The sequence below is a fragment of the Tachypleus tridentatus genome, chromosome 8, assembly GCF_004210375.1.
Source record: "Tachypleus tridentatus isolate NWPU-2018 chromosome 8, ASM421037v1, whole genome shotgun sequence".
NCBI classification, from domain to species: domain Eukaryota; kingdom Metazoa; phylum Arthropoda; class Merostomata; order Xiphosura; family Limulidae; genus Tachypleus; species Tachypleus tridentatus.
The window spans coordinates 11,217,982-11,242,429 of NC_134832.1; the positions used below are offsets into that span (position 1 = coordinate 11,217,982).

The 24,448-nt window shown below is 34.4% G+C and overlaps 1 protein-coding gene across 1 annotated transcript; it reads left to right on the top strand.

The window, feature by feature from the left end:
• The first annotated feature begins 1,474 nt into the window (after window positions 1-1,474).
• Window positions 1,475-24,224, top strand: LOC143223868 (PR domain zinc finger protein 1-like). The gene is made up of 4 exons (XM_076452344.1): window positions 1,475-1,639; window positions 16,123-16,242; window positions 16,774-17,026; window positions 22,305-24,224. The coding sequence occupies exons 1-4, from the start codon at window positions 1,475-1,477 to the stop codon at window positions 23,882-23,884; spliced, it is 2,118 nt and encodes a 705-aa protein (XP_076308459.1). The 3' UTR covers window positions 23,885-24,224.
• Window positions 24,225-24,448: the final 224 nt, after the last annotated feature.

Here is a 24,448-nt window from a genome sequence, read left to right on the forward strand (position 1 = left end):
CTGAAAAAAGACCGGGTTTCGGTACCCGTGATGGGCAGAACACAGATAGCCCATTGTGTAGTTTTGAGCTTAATTCTAAACAAAATTCCATAACAAAACATGGCTCATTTCTTAGGTACGTTTTGCAAAAGGAGAGTTGAAAGTCTTGCTAAACAAAAACAACTGTTATTGCAAACTTCGTCTGATCTATAGATTTCTTGGACGCTCACTTGAAATTTCATATATGCTAGCTTTACTTAAAATATATACTTTATCGTTTGTAGTTGGGATTATCATTTTCATTTTATCAATGGGCTTAAAATAAGGAATAAAATCACGTTTACTAAAAACACGATGATCATTCATATATTTCATTCAAAGAAGCTTCAAACAAAACATTTAATAAATTAGGAAAATAAGAAACATAACATAAAAAGCATTGTTCTTATTAGCTATGTTTTATCCTTTACGGCTCAAAAGGCATATAGTGGATTTAGATTAATTTATTCGAGTGTAAGTACTTCAGAATATATTGCTAAATAAGTTATGTAATGAAGATAAGTACGTTGTAAAATATTCTGGTGATTTCGTTAATAACGATAAGAGTATACAAATTAACCATGCTCATATACAACATTATTTTATGTTTTCTCATTGTTTACCAAAGTTCCAGTGTAAGAAGTTATTAAATGTTTACAAGATTATTGAAAATTTCAGAGTTAGTTATAGGATTTGTGCATATTCTTAATTTAAATTGAATCTGTGTTAAAAATTTAGTTCTTTTTAAATTAATGATAAGTATTATCAACAAAAGACTGGTTTGGCTATGGTTTCACCCTTTCTTTTCTGTTTTGTGAATTGTACATTGACAATTTTGAATGCATTGCTTTGGATAATGCCAGTTTGAAAAGTTATAATCGGTGTAAGTTTGTGGATGATACAGTCTAGGTGTTGAAATGCAGTGATACTATTGTTTGTTTGCGAAAGCTCTGGCAAAGCTAATTAAGGGCTATCTGCACCAGATGGTCCTAATCTGGAAAAGACAGACTAGAACGATGGCGCTAGTTAAAACCATTTAACAACTTGTGAACTACTCTAATCGAATTATGGGATTTGATTGTTTCTTGTACAACACATTTATGGCCCTAAAACTGTGAGCACATTTTTTGTTTTGTTTTCCACGGTATCGAGGCGTGAACCCCAGAACTTTGAGTACATAGCACGGTACGCTAACCATTGGGGCCAAGCTGATACTAAGTTAAAGAAAATTTATCACTTTTTTCAGATGTCTTTGCAAAAAGAAACACAAATGAACTTACTTCGACGACAGAAAAAAAACATACTTTTTATCCATACTGCCACACAAAAATTGTTATCTAGAATTCTTAATAAGTACTGTTTTTATTATCTATAAAGGCCATAAAAGCAAAAAACTATTTCTTTTGAAGTTTTTGAGATTCAGCACTATTTTTTTGTTTCTTTTCCAGAACCTAGGATGGAAGGTGGCGGCTGGGACATCATTAATATGAAGGAAGAGGACTTTGAGCATCTAGCAGTGTGCGTGGTTCCTGATAACCCGTGTGATGAAGATTGTTCTAACAAATCTCAAACAAGTCTTCCTAGAAACCTAACTATCAAACGCTCTCAGACAGTTACTAATGTAAGTGTTTGTTAGCTCGATTACACAAAATAAACATTTATAATAATGTGAATACACACACCCAATCAATTTAGAAAACTTCTATAATACGAGTAAGTGGATGTCTGAAAATGTTTTTTTTGTGTTCAGCTCAATCTCAGGGTAACGGTTGATAGTGAACTACTGAATTTTCTTACGATACACACGAGCAACTGAAAGAAATAATTATGAAGTTATTATTTTTGATGATATATAAATGAAAATTCTGTAAATTGCTGAAAATTAATTCTTTGAAGAAGAGTATTATAAAGTATGTTTTATTTATTACTGTTTTAACAATTTTCAACCGATAGCGTGAGCAAGAAAAGTATCATGTTTTATACGTATAGTTAACAAGCTTAAATAGCCGACAGCTAATGGGGAATGCTTAAATTCAGTTAAAACAATGTAAGTTTAACAGCAATTTTGTATTTTAAAATAATAACTTGAACATAGACTTTATCTTAAAATTTCAAAACTATAACAAAGCTTCTTCATAAACAACATTTGCAGTTTGCTTACCTTTTACTTTTTGTGATCCTAACTTTTACTTTTCAGGTGATCCAAACCAAAATCTCACTGACCAGGAGAAAAAACATAATTATTTGAGAAACAATTTAGCAACATTCATACTTTGAATCCTTTTAAAATATTCAACATAGTCTAAAGCATTAACTTGCCAAGATCGAGTTTGACTCAATAGGTTGAGAATACTTAACCAACAGGCTATAAAAAAAATAGGGTTAAACTCAATTTTGACCCCTTGGAACATTTCCATAGTTCATACTATTTACATACAAATTTTGGTTGTGATTGGCCGAATAGGCTTGGAGGAGTTTGAGTACAAGCAAACACATATTTCGCCTCTCTCTCTATATAAATATATATTTAGATGAAAAACATATATATTTTGGCTGTCAATATTTTGGGAACAAATCACTCGCTGCAAAAACAAAATGCGAACTTAGTTCCTTCAAGGTGGAAGCTGTATTGGCCATGATTTGAGAACTAATAAGCACAGACTGTGAGTCCGGGTATTCATATTTTGCGCTTCGTTGTCTAAAAACAAAACAAGGATCAATCAGACAAAAAGTAGCATAAGAGCAGTGGGTGCTATTAATTAGTTTCCTTCCGTACAGTGTATCAGTTCAAAAGTAGAAATGACTATGTAAAGATAGTCCTTGTGCAGTTTAGTGCGAAAATTTTAAAACACTAACAAATAAACGTAAAGTCAATGTAATAAACAGAATTTGCATACAATTGGAAAGGCTAAAACTAAGTTAATATTGTAATTTAAATTATGAAGTTAATTAAATGTCGAGATGTATAAAATTTATGATATTTGCAAACAAAATTGATACATATAGTTTTCTTTCTTAATATAAATATATTTTAATATATAAACAGCAATACAGTTTATAATAATGGTTATTACAAATAGTTTTTGCAAACTTAGAAACAATATTGAGCCTTTTATATGATCCGTAATTTCCTTGAAATCCTATCGAGGGTTCACGATGAATGAATTAATTTCGAACTGATATTGGTACAATTTATTTAACGGGAAGCTAGCTTGCTCTTTACTGATTACAAGACAAATTTTTCGCCAATGAAGGTATCTAATATTATCGTAGAAATATACTGCACAATAATTTTTTTGAAAAGTTTTGCTTCCTTAAACGTTTTTGCTGACTGTGACAGGTATGGACAAATATAGTTTTGGTTTTGCTTCATCAAGTAAGAACCCTGAGAAATAGACAGTTAACTGTTTACCGGCAATAACGTATTTAATTGCGTTTATGTTTCTAATACGTTATTACATGTAAGTTCAACATAATTAAAAGTGTTTTGCTCCTGATTTTCGCTTGTATTCAGTAGTCAGCAAGCATTGACGGATTACAGTTGCCCTGATATCGTTTTTCCATTGTAGCAATGTCCTGGTGAAACCTTTCACCGTGTTCGTCACTGACAGCACCGAGATTTGCGGGGAAGAAGTCCAAGTGTGAGTGGCGGAACTGAATCTTGAGTGACATGTTGCACTTCATTGTTTTGTATGCTTTGAGAAGTTTGTCTACCAGCTGAATGTAATGTGGGGCTTTGTAATTACAAAGAAAATTGTCAACAACGTCTTTGAAAGCTTTCCAGGCAATCTTTTCCGGCCCAACTAACAAATCTTCGAACCGTTTGTCACTCATAACATGTCTGATCTGAGGGCCAACAAAAATGCCCTTTTTGATCTTGGCCTCAGTTATTCTTAGGAACATCTGTTTTAAATAACGAAAACCTTCACCTTCTTTGTTCATTTCTTTCACGAAATTCTTCATAAGTCCCAATTTTATGTGAAGAGGAGGCAAAAAAATCTTTGACGAGTCGACAAGCGGTTTATGCGCCACATTTTTCTGTTCTGGAACTAACTTTTTACGGAGTGGGCAGCTCTGTCTAGAATAATGTGGCTCTTTGGCACGACTGTCCCATTCACAGATGAAACAATAGTACTTTGTATAGACGAGCTGCAGTCCCAGTAACAGAGCAACGACCTTCAGATCTACACAGATATTCCAGTTGTACTTGCTGTACTGGATGTTCTTCAGCAACATTTCCATGTTCTCGTAGGTTTCTTTCATGTATGCTGCACAGCCAACAAGTATTGATGGGTGAACGTTGTCATTGTGTAACAGAACAGCTTTGAGGCTTAACATTGATGAATTAATAAAGAGACGCCAATCTTGCGGGTCATGGTCACAACCCAAAGCAGAGAACAGTCCTTCGATGTCGACACAGAAACAGAGACTGTCAACTTGTGTAAAGAATTTGGTTATATCATCTTGACGACTTCGAAAAACAGAATTTTTTGTACCTGGTGACAGCAAACACCATTCCTGCAGTCTCGAACCCAGCAATTCGGCTTTTGCTTTTGACAGGCCCAAATCTCTGACCAGATCGTTTAATTCTGACTGTGTTATGAGATGTGGATCGCCTGAGGAGCACGGTTCAAAATCCAGATCAATGTCACTGCCAGTTTCCTGTATTGCAGTTTCTTCATCTGGTTTGTCTAAGGTCCATTCCTCTGGTGGTTTCGGAACTGGAAGACTGTCGTCATGTGGCACGGGTCTCATTGCTGAAGGCAGGTTAGGGTATTCAATTGACTTCTTGTTTTTGGCAGAGAAACCAGACACATTAGTCAAACAGAAGTAACAGTCCGTCACGTGGTATTTCTGTTCTCGCCATATCATCGGAACACAAACGTCATTGTTTCTCGAGTGCCTCTGAGCCACTCTTTTAGAGTGACAACACATGTCGCACAACAAATGTGAGGCGCCCATTCCTGGTCTTGATCACCAATTTTACAGCCGAAATACAGATGATATGCGTTCTTTACAAGAGCAGTCATTGAGCGTCTCTGATGAACAAGAGTATACTCGCCACAAATATAGCAGAATGTATTGCGGCTGTTACGACATTGACGAGACATATTGACCAGACTGCACAAAACATTGTTTAAAGGTCTCTTACAGAAACGAAAATTTTTGGACACAAATATAAGAAAAACATGACAAAACTGAAGATTTCGATGGAACGGTACGTGATTGGCAAATGTGGATGTGATTTTCGTGATCAGCAGCCAAAAGTCTATAAGGAACACCCAACAATGTTCAAGAAGCAAAAACTTTGTTGTGCAGTGATATTAACGCCCGATGTTAACCTGCTGAAATTAAGAGTTTGTAATGTTCGATATGTATAAACGTTCCTTATCAAACATCTGTAATTCGCGATTAATAAGAGTTAATCACAGTTATAATTTCTGAGGTTTAGAGTATACTGACTGTAGGAAACCAGTAATATGTACAGTTTCTTAGAACGCCTGGCATGGCTGCGCGCGTAAGGCGTGCGACTCGTAATCCGAAGTTCGCGGGTTCGCGCCCGCGTCGCGCTAAACATGCTCGCCCTCCCAGCCGTGGGGGCGTTATATATAATGTGACGGTTAATCCCACTATTCATTGGTAAAAGAGTAGCCCAAGAGCTGACGGTTGGTGGTGATGACTAGCTGCCTTCCCTCTACTCTTACATGCTAAATTAGGGACGGCTAGCACAGATAGCCCTCGAATAGCTTTGTGCGAAATTCAAAAACAAACAAACTGCCTCTTAGTGTGTTGCGTTGGTTTCGTATTATAAGCGTGAGGTGAGTTTCTAGAAATTTTAGCTTGCATAACAATACTGACAATACGCTGGTGCTTTTGTACACATATATATTGTTTATTCTTACACTAGAGAATATTCAACAATTTTAATAAATAGGCAGGAATTTTGTAATACACATTTAACACTATTATAAGTTACATGTATTTCTAAGTAAAAATTTAATTTACACAATCGTCGATAATAAATATAAATCGTAAAACCGTCACAAATTACTCTTTCTGTCGAATTACTTAACAATATAACTGATAGGAAAAACAGGATTCAAAGTAAAAAAAACAACAACACACACTTAAAAGGACAGTAATCTATTTTTTATGTTATGATACTAAAACTATTTTATTTATTACTTTATTTCTACTGTGTATTCTCCCCACTTTCTGAGTAAGTAAATTAAAGTCACACCTGAACAAACAACAAGAAAAACATTATATAAAGCTCTGTTTATTTTGAGAAGAATAAAATCAAACTGTTATCTATATTAATGAATACACTTATTTAGAAAAATAAAATATTTGTTTAATTTTCATCCAAAGTTAAAACTTTGATATAAAACTATAACAGTTTTGAAAGCTTATACGTTTTTTTGATTAGTCAGTTAATTTGTAATTCCTTTCCTAAATCATATTTGGTTATTTCATATAATGATTTGTCTCCCACTGAGGCAGCGGTAAGTCCACAAACTTAAAACGCTAACATCCTGAATTCGATTCTCCACAGCTGACACACCAGAAAGTTTATCGTGGCTTTGCTATAAAACAAACAAACAAATCATATACTGTTCCACGCTGCAATATGAAATCACTTCAAACTGTTTGTTTCTATGTGTGATTGTAGGTATGAGTATTTTTGTACCAGCTAAAGAGCAAGTGATAGTGTGGTATCTCCAGGAACGTTTGCGCAGTAGAAGAGTTACACCCGCAAAATAACACGAGGATAGCGGATCTTATACGTTGATGCTGGTTTTCCTACGGATGTGAAACATGGGCTACAAAGAATGAGACAGAACACAGATTCAGACATGACACAAATATTTAATGAGAACCTTTATAAATTACAATGTAAACAACAATGCACTGTCATACAGTACGCGACAATACTAAAGCAATACAGGTTATGGTAACAGTGTATTTATATATGTGGCGACTCACTCATGGGTGAATTAAAACATTTATATAATTACAAGTGAAAGCAAAATGCTGCCCGCATAAACGAAAATGAAAGCTAACCTTACAGTTAGAAGAATAACCGAGGAATGATTGGAAATTAAAACTACATAAGAATACATCATTCTGTTGTCAGCAATTTATTTAAGAATCCGTGATGACGAGAAAACCCACTTGTAGGGAAAAATATATATGTAAAAATGGCTGGTATGGATTGAGATAAATTATATGTAGAGGAGCGAACAACGTTTCGACCTTCTACCGTCATTGTCAGGTTCAGGAAGGAAGAAAGAGGTAACTGACCGATAGCTGACCACATATTTGAACCTGACGCCCTCTACATTTCCACACTCAATTACACAACCCCCTTCAAACATGTGGTAAACTATAGGTCAGTTACCTTTTTCTTTGTCAACCTGACGATGACCAAAGAAGGTCGAAACGTTGTTCGCTCCTCTACATAGAATTTTCTCAATCCATACCAGCCGTTTTTACGTATATAATTTATTTAAGAGTTTTTATTGAAAAGTCAAAGTTATGGAAACACTATGAAAACTGTTTAATTTCAAATAACATTAGCTCTATTATTCCATTTAAAGATATGTATAAGTCTCTTTAAGCTTTACATAATGAAAGTCCGTGCAAATTTTTATAAAATCTGCTGAAAATATCTTGAAACTCTGCTCCCTGTGGCTTCAAATACTGTTTTAAATAAGGCAAGAAACTTTAGAATTTTTTACAGAAGAAAACAGCAATTAATGCCAATTAGATCAGTTAGTCAAAAGTCGAAAAGCAATAGGCTGATCCATTTGCGTCTACTGCATGAGAATCAGAGAAGAAAACACTCAATCTACACTTGATTCTGTTAGTCCCTGGAAAAAGTTGAAGCGAGAAACTTGATTGATTAATACTATGTTCCAACAAGGGAACTATCGAAAAGTAGAATAATTTGTTAGACTTTACATTTAAATTATATAAACGTATTTTAAAGTTTAGCTAATTGTTTTTTGTGTAGATGAGTATTTAACCAGCCTAACTTTTGTGGAGGTATCCTTTGAGGCCTCGAAGGCCAGTAGTGCCATAGCTCCAAATAGTGGCGTTAGAGTGCAAATGATTTCAAAATGTGCTACTAGAGGAGTAGTTTCAAAGTGTGTTGATAGGAGCACTTAATTTTAAAATGAGTTGCTAAAAGAAGATAGTTCCAAAATATGTCACTAGGACAGTGGATTCATCACCATATGTTACTTTTAAATTACAATCTATCAAGAAGTTCATTTTTTATATTAGCATTAAATATTTCAACATTAGATTTATATCCAACACATTACAAAATAACAAAACTGCTATTATATTTCTAAAGTTCTTAACACAATATTAATTTCTGCATTATTATTATGCTTAACTTTCTATCTTATAATTTTATTTCAATATAAATAATATACAAAGCAGTTTGGATACTGAAAATTAATATTTTATGTATTACAATTTATCTATGTCAAGGATATTCATACACTAGTTCAACTTATAATGAAGGCCTATTTTCTATATTGATCCCAAAACATATAAACTTCAGGTATTTGTACTCTGCAACGCTAATATCAAAGCACTAATTTATCTTACAATCTATGTAGTCTTGAAATCGGCTGTATCATTATCCATACAATACTCAATTCTAGGTATTTTTGCCTGAATCATGGTAGTGTAAAAATGATCTATTACTTTTGAGGCCCACCAGTGGCACAGTGGTATGTCTGCGGACTCACACACTAAAAACCGAGTTCCGATACCCGTGGTGGGCAGAGGCTAGGAGAAGAGTAAAATTGCTTAAAATTGTCCTCTGTACAGTTTTTGCTTCATTTATGGGTACTTCCAGCTGGTATAAACTAATTGTAGCGCAATATGTTCAAATGATAATAGGCAGTAAGCACATATTCTATTTATTATGCTATATATGACTTTGAATTGTGAATACGAAAGATTAATATTTCACTTATTACAGTTTAACTATTTGTATTTTAACTTCATAATTATGCATTTATTCATTTAATTTGCAATCTCTTTAAGAAACTGCTTTCCATATTAGCATATGTGATTTATATTCTAGTTATATATGACATACAAACATATAGCGGATAAACTATATTTACATATTTTATATTACATACAAACACATTAAGTAAAGTTGTATGTACAAATGAAAATGAATAGTTGTATGAAATTTGAAATGACAAACAGTGTTCTAATAAATACATTACTTTGCTTCATCATGTTTCCTTGAGTTATGAGAATAGACAACCATAACTGATAACAAAAGATTAAAAAATTATGTGTTCAAGCATTTCCACAACACAAGAAGACCTTCACACCCGAGAATCTATGACTATTAAAGCAATACATGGTGTTAACCTAACAAATTAGAATTGTAGATTGGTACTTAGGGCAGATGTTCTGCACCTCATGCTGACTGGCTACCTCAAGTAAGAGGGGAGAAGCAATAACGTTCACAAGTGACACCAGAGAGCATTTTGCTAATTAGGGGTAGGTTACTAAGTCTATATTATTAATTTTGGTATTACTTAAAAAAAACATTCCAAGTACAATAGTTCAGTAAAGGCTGTTACACAATTGGCTAAGGTATGCCTTGACAAATATAAGATATTTCAGATATAAGAGCCAGCCCAAAACTTGAGAGTCAAGTCCAACACAGAAAAGAGTACATTTTGAGTCAGGTTAGGGTACAGGACATATAGTTTTACACCAAGAAACAAAAGGTTCGTTATTAAACCATATTAAAAAAACAACACATATTAAAGTTAAACTTCAATATATTCAGTTATGAAAATAATAGACTAATTAACTATAACTTAAGAGGATTACTTACAATGAATGAAAGTAAAATAAAAATAATAAATGTGATATTGATAGGCTAAGCAAATTGTTTCAGAATAGGTCTAATTTACTTATCACTACAAATACTGTACAATGATAAGTAGAGGAATTTAGAGTTGCCTAAGTTTACTTCACTACTGTTTATACTGGAAAATGGAAACTATATTTATTTACTTTTACAGCAACGAGTATATGCTAATGATAACATTATATCAACAAACATTTAATAGCACCGCCTGAACTAACTACCTTTGGTCCAGTCTGACTCTCAACACCCACACGGATTGATTAAACTGAGAGAAAGAAGAAAGATAAAATGGCGTAAAATTCGTAACATGTTTGAAACTGCAACACTTTGTTCCTGAAAAAAAAAAGAAAAACTGTTGAATCTGACATTAAAATCCCAGAAACAAAGTTTGATTTCAGACTCAGAGAATCCGAAAATAGTTTTGGAATTACAAGAGTCCAGAACTGTTCCAAATTTAAATTCTGTTTAGCACATCTCTGTACACGAATTAAATGAAAAAAAATACTAAGTGCCAAGATGAAATTTTTAGTCACAATGGCGACTTGATATCCGGAATTTGTGGAGGTCTGGACTAAAGACTTGCACAATTTGTCTAATGTTTCAGAGAGACCAGGTAAATAGAGAAAATATAAAAAAATTAAATGTTATTTAACTATTAAAATGCTTATGATCTCTCCTAATGATTACAATTGTGAAATATATAGAGGCCCTTCACGTCTTAAGAATATTTTCCTCTGGTTTCATATTAACTATTTTGATATTATCACATCAATGAAGGCTTTCATCGGAGTAAGGTTTTACTGGTTTGATGGTTACAAAGGATTTGAACATTCATTACTATAACAAATTTTACATTAGCTCTTCAATGATGCTCTTTAAATCTTCAAATCCTTTGTCCAGACACTAAATAAAGAATGAAAAACAAAGAATATCATCAAATGATATTTTGTTACACATGCACATTTGGTTTTGAAAGTAAAAGATGTATTATATCTCTAAAAGGCCTGGCATGGCCAAGCGCGTAAGGCGTGCGACTCGTAATCCGAGGGTCGCGGGTTCGCGCCCGCGTCGCGCCAAACATGCTCGTCTCCCAGCCGTGGGGACGTTATAATATTTCGGTCAATCCCACTATTCGTTGGTAAAAGAGTAGCTCAAGAGTTGGCGGTGGCTGGTGATGGCTAGTTGCCTTTCCTCTTGTCTTACACTGCTAAATTAGGAACGGCTCGGTGCAGTGGGCTAACAACCTACTCACTTAAATACTTGTTGAAGAATCCACAAGCGATTGCGGCCCTATGTTCCTAGATGGAATCTAATGGTGATAACTAATATCTCTAAAAGATGAGATGTACATGTAATAATATATTACTATCGTTACAAATTCTTAAATTAGTGAAAATATTTTGAAAGTCAATGATGTATTATTTTTCTCGCTGTTGTTTGTGCCATTTTGAGAATTTATTTCTTATAAAAGCTGACATGATGCTGAGCGAATAGTAGTTGACGTCCAGTATGGATCCTTTGTACCTCTTTTTTGATCTTCTGTTAAATAAATGTGGAAAGTATCTTCTTTGCAATTCTTGTAAACTTAAATTTTTAGGAATGATGATAAAATAATTGGGGTGAATTGGCTATCAATAATTCTAAGACTTGTTTTGGAATTTCGCACAAAGCTACTCGAGGGCTATCTGTGCTGGCCGTCCCTAATTTAGCAGTGTAAGACTAGAGGGAAAGCAGGTAGTCATCACCACCCACCGCCAACTCTTGGGCTACTCTTTTACCAACGAATAGTGGGATTGACCGTAACATTATACACCCCCACGGCTGGGAGGGCGAGCATGTTTATGCGCGACGCGGGCGCGAACCCGCGACGCTCGGATTACGAGTCGCACGCCTTACGCGCTTGGCCATGCCAGGCCAATTCTAAGACTCATACGTTTGTGATCATAATATTTTTACCATTTACAAAAATGTCTGATTTTATCACTTAGTGGGTCAAATAATTTAAAATAAAGTGGCATTCAAGCCCTTATATGTTATGTGCAAAGATTCTTGGAAAAAAAAAAAAAAAAACGTTACAAAGCTAAAAACACGAATTATAATCTTTAAAAATATTTTCCTTGCTGTTAAAATCACGAATCACCAATAGTTCGCCTAATAAGCTCTAATATCTTAGTCAGTCCCGAAATTATAAGACAAAGAAGATGATTTTTATGATGCCTCTATTCTGGATAAAACATAAATAATTAGACAGTGTGATAAAGTTTATATCATACACATCTTATTTTACCATATTGATGAAAACGTAACTTTCATGTCAATAATTACAAAATAAGTTTTATATTGATAAAAATTTTACTTGATGATATTGTTCGTTTTATACTCTTTTTCTGTGTCTGTTGTAACTAGTTATTTATTTGTATCTCAGAACGGCTGATATGGGTATTAACATTTTTATTAATAAAACAGAGAACAACGTTTCGAACTTCTTAGGTCATATTCATGTTAACAAAGACAGAGATTGCAACTGACCGTTGCCGGGTACATGTCTAAGGACGAGAGTGTAAACGGGTTCGAGATTGTAGGGGCGTTGCAGTTAGATATTATGTTATTAATTAGTATAGGTATAAAGATGTTCCTTTATATTGGTTTAATTTTGATTTTAGTTGTTCTATAAGTAGGGCTTCTTTGATTTTGCGTTTATTTATATTTGTTTCCCTATTTAGTATCTGGGTGTTTTCTATAATTATTTGCGTTTATTTGATTTGCAATATTGAAAGACGTGTGAAGGTGTTCTGAGAATCTGGTTTCCATTTTTTTGCTTGTTTCTCCAATATAGAAGTCGTGGCAGTTATCACATTGTATTTTATAAAAGGTGTTGTGTTTGTCAGTGTAGTTTATACATAGTATGAACTTTAATTTTGTACCTGGTTTTTGAATACATTTGGTTTTTTCTGGAATGTTTTGTTGTGTTATAAGTTTTTTCCAAATGTTGGTTATTTTGTCGCTGATGTCGTGAATATATGATATGCAGCAGTTTAAGGTTTTGTAGTGTATCGTGGGGTTTATTATTGTTTGTTTGTTGTTGATCTGGGATGTGCGTATACTTTTTTCCACTGTTTTTGGATGAAATTTGTTGATGTTGATGAAGTGTTTTATTTTGTTGATTTAATCGTTAATTTTATTGGGTGAGCATAGTTTTGTGGCTGTATTTATTTGGTTTCTTAATATTTTGAGTTTTTTGTTTTGTTTCATGTGTTGAGTCCCAGGGAATGTATATTCCAGTATGGATGATTTTTCTGTGAATTTCTCTTTTTGAATTGTGTATCGGTTATTGTGATTTTGAGGTTAAGAAATGCTGTTTGATTATGTTTTTCCTGTTCACAGGAAATAGGTTAACTCTGTACACCCCGACATTAAGTTCACCAATATAAAGGAACATCTTTATACCTACACTAATTAATAACGTAACATCTAACTGCAACGCCCTCTACAATCCCGAACCCGTTTAAACTCTCGTTCTTAAGACATGCACCCGGCAACGGTCAGTTGCAATCTCTCTCTTTGTTAATATGAAGATGACCTGAGAAGGTTGTTCTCTGCTTTATTAATAAAAGTGTTAACACCCATACCAGACGTCCTGAGATACATTTTTACTTCAAGTGGGTTTTTGTCATCAGGAATGACAACTTGAACCTCTCTCGCGAATACAAAACTGTCGTCATTTTGGAAGATGAGTTTAACACAATGAAGAAATATTACGTTGATTTACAGTGTTTCCTCATAATTCACGAATTTTTTTCCTCGACTTGAAGTCTGTGAAACGTTTTATGACTGAGACGTCAACGCTACCAGAATATTACAACCTGTAATAGATGAGGAATGCGTTAAATACAGCGACTTTACATTTTGTCCTTGGACCAGAAAATACTCGGTTGGACATTTAAATATATTTAATACTGTTGTTTCTGATTTAAAGTCGTATCATGTATTTATCAAATGCAAAATAAAACATTATCCAGGCTTGGCATGGTAAGGTGGGTTAAGGCGTTCGAGTTGTAATCTGAGGGTTGCGAGTTCGAATCCCCGTCGCACCAAACATGCTCACCCTTTCAGCCGTGGGAGCGTTATAATGCGACGATTAGTCCCACTATTTGTTGGTAAAAGAGTACCCCAAGAGTTGGCGGTGGGCAGTGATGACTAGCTACCTTCCCTCTTGTCACACTGCTAAATTAGGAACGGCTAGCGCAGATAGCCCTCGCGTAGCTTTGTGCGAAATTTAAGAAGCAAACAAACAAATATCATTAAATACTCCTTTGAAGAAATCATAGAAAATTAACTTTTCTTTTATGTAAAATTTGTGCATAAGAAATACCACTGCCTTCTATGTCAACACTTAGGATGGGTGAAGGGGAAATTAAGAAAGCTCTTGAATGCTAATAACATATAATCTATACTTACAACGTGTATTATTATATTTGTAATTATTCTAGCCTTTTCAGAGGATATATAGATACCCTTTTAAAACTTAAGCAGGATAATTCCGAATGCCTGCACAGTATAACATGATCGAGTCAAAACAAGCCTATTTTCAAATTTATGCTGCTATAAAGTGTTCAACAAAACCCAATACTAATCCAGGAAGAAGATCTGTTCCTAATCTAGGCCTAAACTCACTTTTTCGGTCCATTGAAAACAAAGTCGACTGACGTATTTGTTATCTGCAAACGACTGTTGCAGTATTACCCTTATCAACAGCGAAGTTACTGCTTACTACTGGAATCATAGACATAAATATCTTCTTACATCACCATTCAAGGTCCCCTGAAGTTGTTTAGTTTTCGTCTAAATATTTTAGTCGTTTTAATAACTCAAATCAATTTTAAATAGGTACTTCGTGAACACAGAATGCAACCAGCTACTAAGGACGTTTCAATCTTTGACATTTACAGACTGTGATGAGAAGATGTCCACGTCATCCGATACGAAGAATAAAGTATTAATCCGGTTCTTTGTCAAAAATTTATAAACGTGCAAGAACTGCTGCAGGCCCGGCATGGCCAGGTGGTTAAGGCGCTCGACTCGTAATCCGAGCATCGCGGGTTCGAATCCCAGTCACACCAAACATCATCGCTCTCTCACCCGTGGGGGCGTTATAATGTCACGGTCAATCCCACTATTCGTTGGTAAAAAGTGTAGCACAACAGTTGGTGGTGGGTGGTGATGACTAGCTGCCTTCGCTTTAGTCTTACACTGCTAAATTAGGGACGGCTAGCACAGATAGCCCTCGTGTAGCTTTGTGCGAAATTCAAACAAATTAAACCACTGATGCAATCGTTTTCACTGTATAACATAGAATCATATTGTTCCTTTACCTTCTCTCTTCAGAACTTTATATAATGAATTTGGCAAAAATCTGGATGCATGTACATTTTTTAGAAAATAAACAGCTCCGACGTAGTGTCTTAATAGTATCTATCTATTTGTATGCAAAGGTTTTCTTCAGATATGACAGTGTCCTAATTCGTCGTTTTTTAATCCTTTGTCATCAGTGATTTTCGTACAACTTAAGAAAACACCATGAAACAAAATAATAAGATATTTAGTTAAACACTTTGTATTACATATTCAATAGAAGTATTCATATTCGTATGGATACACAACTCAGTGTTTTTATGACATATAACTAGATTTTAAATCCTCTATGTTAATATGAAAAATAGTCCTTTAAATATATTGTAAGTTAAACGAAAACATATATGAAATGACGTAGGTTATACAGATATAGAAATTGTAAAATAGAAAAAAAAATTAGTATTTATGTGTTCAAAATGCTTTGTTTCTTATTGATATTAATTATATTAATTATGAAGTAAAATATAATGCTGATACATAAATTAATATCGTGTTAAGAAATATAGAGAATCAAATAAGAGTTCTTATTTATTTCATAATGCATAAAATATGTATCTAGTGTTGAAATGTTTTATGTCAAAATAAAAAATATAGACCTCTATGTAGACAGTAAGTTAAAACTAGTATATTGTTTTGGGACAAAGGATACACTTTTATCTTCTCTACCCTTCATGTTCTTAGTTGTCGGTATCCTTTCGACAGACTTCGGCTGATTAACTACTTACATGTTTTTGTTTTTGCTCATTCAAATATTTTTATATTATTACCGGCAGGTTCTTGGCGTTTGGAGTATAGATTGTATTCCTAAAGGAACACGGTTTGGACCTCTGGTGGGTGAAGTACACTACAAAGATGATGTTCCGACAAATGCTGACAGAAGATATCTTTGGAGGGTACTCTTTCCTTTTTTAAATCTATTTGATCGTGAAATATGAATATAACAGGAATATATCTAAACGATAAGCTGAACCTCACTACTAGCCAAACATCATTAAACCCCTACAGAGTGTTGTATTTCTTGTTATATATATCTTCAAGTGTACAGAATTATTTGTTTGATAATTCACAAGTCTTCATAAAATAAAAAAGATCATTAACTGAGCTGAGTGAAAGGTATTACAACCTACGCATTATAGTTTTTAACTGTTTATCTATCTGATCACCGTCGAGTGATGTTAACATTATTTTCAATGAATACGTGCACGTATTTATAAATGTTTCTTCTAACCAGTATTTTTTAAAACCATATAGATATTTTCCAATTGTTATTGTCATTGTATTACATATTATGTATTAATTTCTTGATATACCATAACTCTATTTCTCCTTTTCCTTTATACTAACTTTTCTGTTTGATATATAAAGCGTTAGTCTACATTAAATTTGTTTATTTTGGTAAACTAGCATTTTTCTCAAACTGTTAGGTTTATAACGCCTCTTCATCCTTCTTTTACATCGATGGATATAATGTCAGCAAGGCTAACTGGATGCGCTACGTAAATCCAGCTTATTCCAGTGAGAGTCAAAACCTTGTAGCCTGTCAGGTCAGACAACAGATATACTTCTACTCTATAAAGCAAATTGCTCCAAACCAGGAACTCTTGGTGTGGTACAGTAAAGAGTTCGCAGGTAGACTAAACTATCCTTCAACGAGGGAACTAATGTTCAAAACAATTCGTAAGTTGTTTCTCTCTTTAATTTATTATATTTAAATTTATCTGTGCATTTTGTGTTTCTTTGTTTTACTTGCCATTCTGTTTAACATTTGTGTTCATATTCATTTTGGCTGCATTCAGTACTGTTAACTTTGAGTTTTCTACATGTCTACACAATTAAAAAAACTGCAATGGAAAAGTTAAAGTCAGAAAGGATTACAGAGCACGTGACATTAAAACAATGCTGAATAAACAAATGAGTAAGTCACGTGACTATCATAGTGGATACAAAATCATTCTGCAGCAGTATGCGTTACAATTGCATTACAATTACATGTTAACGTTGGTTGTCATCGAAAATTGAATGCTTTGAGGAAAAACATTTAGTAACTCTTTCTGACGCAAAATATTTATAAATTCAGATCATAAACATGTTTTAAGATCAGGGATTCAGAATACCCAAGTCAGAGACATTCTTTTACTAAATGGCATTGTGAAACAAAAAATGTGGATCAACTTGAGACATCAAGACCATCCAGAAAGACACCAACATACAACAAGTGTTTTGTAACAGATAAGAAACTACGAGCACAAAAGAAAGTAAGAGAAGTATTTACGTGTCCTAGGTAATAATAATTAACATAATCGATAAGGATCTACATCTGGGAAAGAGACGCAGATTACGTATACATTAGTATTCTCCATGAAAGTTGGGTCATTCCATGCCAACTCACCCAGAAAAAAGAATTTTTCCCAATTCATGTCATAAATTTTCTTGAGAAAAATCAATCAAAAACTTCATTTTGGTTTATTCAGCCATGCAAAATTCTAAAGTGTGTGTTTCTCATTATAGAAAAGCCACATCGGGCTATCTGCTGAGTCCACCGACAGGAATCTAACTCTTGATTTTAACGTTGTTAATCCGGCAAAATCATAAAGCTGTATAGCATAGCTGACTAAATGAAAATGAAGTTTTTGCTTACTTTTTTCAAGGAAATCTATGACATGAACTGGGAAGCCCTAGGTGAGTTGGCATGGAATGACCCAGCTGTAAAATGAAATCAACGTTCGTGCTTTTCTGTATAAAGACACACCATTCATGTTGCTTGACTCAGCACCTATAGAAACGGGTACTAGAAAACTATCGTTCTCGTACATTACATGACTTTTGGACAGCCCACAAGAGGAAAGTGTGTTTTGGACATGACAACCTTAATAAGCTTTTATTATTTATAAAAGCTACATACAAGGACTATTGCCAAGATGCAAGGTTGTCAGATAGAGCATGACCAAATGTGGCAACATACATTATGATGACATGATGAGGCTTCAGAATTGTTTTTATTTAATGCTGTCAACCTCTGTATTAAGTTATATATGCATATATTTTTTGCATGTTGCTTTATGTACACTTAAATTAATTTTATTTCCTGTTTTTGTTATTGCCATTATTTATACTTAAACTTTTAATTATTGTGTTTAGATCACATCAAACTGTCATGCATTCTATATCTGTATATATTTTACGGTCCTTTTGTCCGTCTATACTTAACTTTTATTTTCAATTGCTGCAATGCTCTTCCAGTTACTTCATTATATGGGCTTGGCATGGCCAAGCGCGTAAGGCGTGCGACTCGTAATCCGAGGGTCGCGGGTTCGCGCGCGCATCGCGCCAAACATGCTTGCTCTCCCAGCCGTGGGGGCGTTATTATGTGACGGTCAATCCCACTATTCGTTGGTACAAGAGTAGCCCAAGAGTTGGCGGTGGGTGGTGATGACTAGCTGCCTTCCCTCTAGTCTTACACTACTAATTTAGTGATGACTAACACAGATAGACCTTGTGTAGCTTTGCGCGAAATTCAAAACAGACTGGTCTTTCTTATAACGCAAAACCATTTTGGTACGAATTTTTAATTTTCTGGTCTATTACCCTGTACAATAACCATGAGGCAACGCCTGGTCATTCACAATGAAATAAATATCACATATACACACACTTTCCATTGTGATATTTATTTACACTTATGTCCGACAGGTAGCTGTAAGTATTCTGTAATAATCTATAGACTTAGGAAACTAACCAGAGAATAAATTATAAATTAAACGGAAAAAGGTAACAGAAAACAGAATACCACAGAAAAAAAATTGTTTACTCACAAATAATTGCTGGGCTGTTTAACATGTTTCACAGTTTATGAGCTCGTTATGTAGAGCGGATGGAAAAAGCAAATCTGCTCAAGACGAAAACAGGTATAAAAATCATTATATATTACACTTTTGAATTGGAAAGAAAGTTTCTTAGTATGATGTAGCACAATCTTTGTGAAATTAGTACAACTTGATTCAAAAGTCAAACAAGTCAATAATCCCCATTGAAAAATTGTTGTGATGTGTAACTTTCTTTACAATGACGTCTTATACTGCTAAATTAGGGATGGCTAGCGCAGATATCACTCGTATAGCTTTGCGCGAAATTTGAAAACAAACAAACAAACTTAGGGCATATAGAAACAAACCATGTAACTCCAGTTTCTTCACTAAGAGTATTTCACCAATGTCTTTCATCACTATCCCGTGAACTGCTTTTTTTGGTGATGTTGGTTCATTTCGTCGAGCGTTTTATCTAACTCTTGGAGTTTTCTCAACATATCATGTCTGTCTGGAGCGAGGATTGGTAGTTTGAATTCTTGCACAACTGAGGTCATGACTGGAACATCCCGTGCTAACTCCTTTGAGAGACTTCAAGCCTGCATCCTCCTTATTTGGTATTGTAACCCGCTAGTGTTCATGTTTTTGTTATAACATTTATTTCAACCTGCTATTTGCTTCTTCAAAGCATTAAATATGAATATACTTAGTATTTGTATTCCACAAATGCTTCACACATAAAAATGAAACAAAACAATCTCCACTTAACATGGCAAATACATAAAGCCTACCTAAAATTCACTAATATTGTGGCAAGCAGAACCAAAACCATAAACTGAACACAGTTCAAAACAGACAAAAGAAAATTCAGAATTCAAAGTAAAAATTGTGAAATACGATCATAATGAAACTGAAAACGGTAAAAATATCAAACAAACCGAACTAAAAAGAATTAAATGACAACTAAAAATAGTTTGTAAATTGAATGAAATATTTATGAGATACACACATTTTGTATGGAATATTGTTGAATTTTTGTAGTACTCCTCAGCAGAAGTCTGATAGCAAGCTGTTTTGACAGTCCAAAACCCTAGAAAGTCAGTTTTGCTTGTGAAAATTACATTGGCACCACTAGTTTGTTTTTACTGCATCATCAATTAATGTTCTGTTTAAATAATATTTTGTGGTCAACGGTGTTGCCACTATCATTCTAACTGTGAAACTCCAGCATGTCTTTGGGGCAGGAAGTCAGTGTTACCAATTTTAGGTGGCAGAGTTCCAGTTGTTATGGCCCCCACAACAGCAGCTAGAATGTTCACTGATAAACTGTAAATGCTTCTGAGATTATAGAAAAAAATATTCTAGTGTTGGCTGTCTTGTAGACATCTTTGAGGTGTCACACCATGTCATTTCAATGTGAAATAGCGCCACTGGATTCTTTTGTCGAATATTAAATGGGTTGGTTCATCTACTTCGTCTCAGGATAGGCACAGCGATGGTCGGCCTCTTGTAATGAAACAAATTTGATGGAGTTACAAACAGCTCCTCAATCTACGTAGCTACAGCGTTTTGAGTCAGAGCTCCCAGAATTAATAAATGGTCAGGCAAACTGTGTAGGTTTGGTGTAAAATCGAATGCTATGGAGGTCAGACTTAAATGACCTTTGATATGTTCATTGTCAAGATAGTACAATAACCAAAGATTTATATTAAGGATTTTGCACTTTAAACTTCTATCTCAGCCTACGATGGATCGAAGGCTCAACAAGTAGTGCAAAATTAAGTTACCCAATCAATCAGGCCACAGAAAAAACATAAAACCTTTTAAGATGTAGCCACAACAAACAGTATTAGCGATAAATGCATTACCTCACCCCTAACTGCAAGAATGCGCATTTCTCAGCATTAATGAATGTCTAATCCATATAGCTTATTGTAGACAGAACGTGGAGTCTATTGTGTAACTTTGCGCTAAACAACAGCATCTACTGCATTTTTGCAAATACCCTCAGACAATGCTGGCCTCTGGCAGCGGGATTTTCTGTCTGTGAGTACATAGACATAGACACAAGCTCTTCCAAAGTTGCCTGGTTGTAAAAGCGGTGTTACTAATTCCATTGGGGAAGCTCGCAGATGCTAGTAATAAAGGAATTACTCTCTTCATATATTTTGGTTGGAGTATACCAGTTAATAGACTGTCCTTTATTCTTAACCCATACTCGTTATTAGCCTTTAATAAGATATTGAAGTTTCATTTATTTATCTATCAATTCATTGCATATTTCTTAACACTCGGTTGTAACGTAGATATCAAAGTTGCATCATTTTGTATACACGTTTTTAACATTTTAATTCTTTTGAATTTCGCGCAAAGCTACTCGAGGGCTCTCTGCGCTAGTCGTCCCTAATTTAGCAGTGTAAGACTAGAGGGAAGGCAGCTAGTCATCACCACCCATCGCCAACTCTTGGGCTACTCTTTTACCAACGAATAGTGGGATTGATCGTTACATTATAACGCCCCCACAGCTGAAAGAGGAAGCAACCCTCAGATTTCGAGTCGAGTGCATTAACTACCGTTACTAGTTAGTTATTGTTCACATAAGAAAAATAATATGTAAAGTCACTAGAGATTCATTACCGTTTCACACTCGCGTAACTAACAGAAATAAAAAATTATAACATTACGACTAGATGTTGTTAGCAAAAAATTAATGTATAACAACTACCTTGTTCAGAAACAATATCACAATAAAATATTTAATGGCGTCTTCTACGTTTGGAAATAGCTCAGTTGTATAAATCAGATGTATTTTTAATCAAAAGCTGCTATAAATCAATAATTACATAATATTTTTTTTTATTCTGAAAGAATATATAATTGTGATTTCAGTCGAAGATTAAATCACAATATTCTAGTTATCACAGCTGTTAAATTATTCTTTACTAGCACCAACGATATTAACCAAACAGAAGATGTGATAGTGTTGTGGCACTCGTCGAAACATAGGTCTAGAGATAAATCAGGATTCTGCAATATTCTTATAATAAAAATATTTATGTTGAATATATATTATTGTATAACTTCCACAACTTACAAAAAAATTGAATCATAAATTGAAACTTGAAGTTTATTAGTATATTTATTCATCTCAGATCATCAGTTACAACTTGACAAGGAGCAGTATTACATTTTTCAATCCCATAAGCCAATACTGACAGAAGACTGCACGCGTAGTGATGAGAGTTACCAAAGTAAAAGTGGCCATGATGATATTTCCACTAAAAAAGAAGATAGTAGTGATAGCGACAGTGACAACAATTTTGTGTTAGATTTTAGTTTTAAGAAAAAAAAGACGGAGCGAGAGATAGAAACTCTTGGAGGAAAAATAGTACCATATCCAAATGAGAAGAACAAATTTAAGAAAGTAAAAATCAAAATTCCTAGGGCATTTCTCTACCGAAACAACAGCTATTCTGTGAAAAAAGAATTGGAAAATGAAATAAAAGAAACAACGTTTTTAAAATCAAACCTTTGTAATCTTAATATTCATGATTATCCAACTATTGATGATGACACCAAAATGGGAGAGTTTTCTGCTTTCACAAGTTATGAAAGAAGAGATTTACAAGATAAAAAAACTAACCCTACACCCTTCGGCATATTAGAAAATTGTCAAGTTCAGAAGTATTCTGATGAAGATGTAGCAACAGCATCATTTTTCCACGCTGATCCTTTATGTCATCAATCTGCGAAAGATCCTGTTAAAGTGGTTGTGACAAATGATTTTATAACTAAACCAGATACTAACATTGTCAGAAACTATATACATAAAAAATGTTGTCAAATCAGACGTTACAGCAGTAATAACCCCGAAATGCATAATTTTGACTTCACTAATAGGACTAATCAAATGGTATCTTCAACCTATAACCTCTGTGCTCTCTCTGGATCCCCTCTACTTGCTCATATACCAAATTTTTTATATATGAACAATATCACCCATATGGTTTTTCCAGCCTATTTTAACTTGCATACCTACTCTTTCTCAGATGTGATACGTTCCACATTACGTAACTCCATAAGCGAATTTTACCATAAACTTGCTGACTTTCCACCTCACCAGTTAGGTGTACTTTCAGATAAGCACTTTTCTTTATATCCCAAAGTATCTTTAAATGGATCTTATTTTCCAACATCTACAAGCAACGACAGCTATTCTGCTTATAGTATAACCCGTGGTTTCCGTTCATTGCCATACCCATTGAAGAAAAAAGACGGAAAGATGCAATACGAATGTAATGTTTGTTATAAGATATTTGGACAGCTGTCCAATCTCAAGGTTCACCTTCGGACCCACTCCGGTGAACGTCCATTCACATGTTCTGTCTGTGGTAAGAGTTTCACTCAGTTAGCTCATCTTCAGAAACATCATTTGGTCCACACTGGAGAAAAGCCACATCAGTGTAATGTTTGCAAGAAGCGATTTAGCAGTACTAGCAACTTAAAAACCCACTTGAGGTTGCACAACGGCCAGAAGCCGTATGCATGTGACTTATGCCCAGCAAAGTTCACGCAGTTTGTACATCTTAAGCTCCACAAGCGACTTCACACTAATGAGAGGCCATACACTTGTACAACGTGTCATAAAAAGTATATAAGTGCTTCCGGACTCAGAACGCATTGGAAAACCACATCATGTTGTTCAAATCCTGTACAAGAAAGCATTCGATAATTGAAGAAGAACAAAAGTTTTGATTATTCTTTAAGCGATAGTGATATCAGCAAACAACCGCTTTCCCTAAGTAAATGTTCATCCAACAGTTATTGGACTAAGTTGTCAAATAACCCAAATTACTGAAGCAAATACAAGGGAATCAGATAAGGCAGAAGAGGTTTTTTCTCTATCGCGTTTAAACGAATGCTCTGATGTTCAGCAAGGACCACAATTCAAGTCTGCCTTCAGCGACCAGTTGTTGTCTGCAGCTGATGATCTTTCACAAAAATTTATATTTGACCTAGCCACACACCTTTCTTAGAGTAACAAGTAATTAGCTCAAACATATTGCTGATTCACGTTTGTTATTCCTTGCTTACTTATATGTTCTGGTGGCTATTTTTGTGTTGTAAGACTGTATTTTGTACAGAGGTTTTGACTCCTAACGTATTTACTGTTGTGCAAGTAGATTTTTTAGTAAAATAATTTTTCTTCTTTGTCAATATTTTGTTTTTGCAATGTAAGATGTTCTTGTAGCATAGTGAAGCTGACATAAATTGTCAATATGTTGATGGAGTTAGA

Excerpts from the sequence above, each read along its gene's own strand:
- LOC143223868 (XM_076452344.1), top strand. The coding sequence starts at position 1,475 with ATGGAAGGTGGCGGCTGGGACATCATTAATATGAAGGAAGAGGACTTT. Across the intron at positions 1,640-16,122 it reads GCTCTCAGACAGTTACTAAT|GTTCTTGGCGTTTGGAGTAT; the intron begins GTAAGTGTTTGT and ends TATTACCGGCAG. Across the intron at positions 16,243-16,773 it reads ACAGAAGATATCTTTGGAGG|GTTTATAACGCCTCTTCATC; the intron begins GTACTCTTTCCT and ends TCAAACTGTTAG.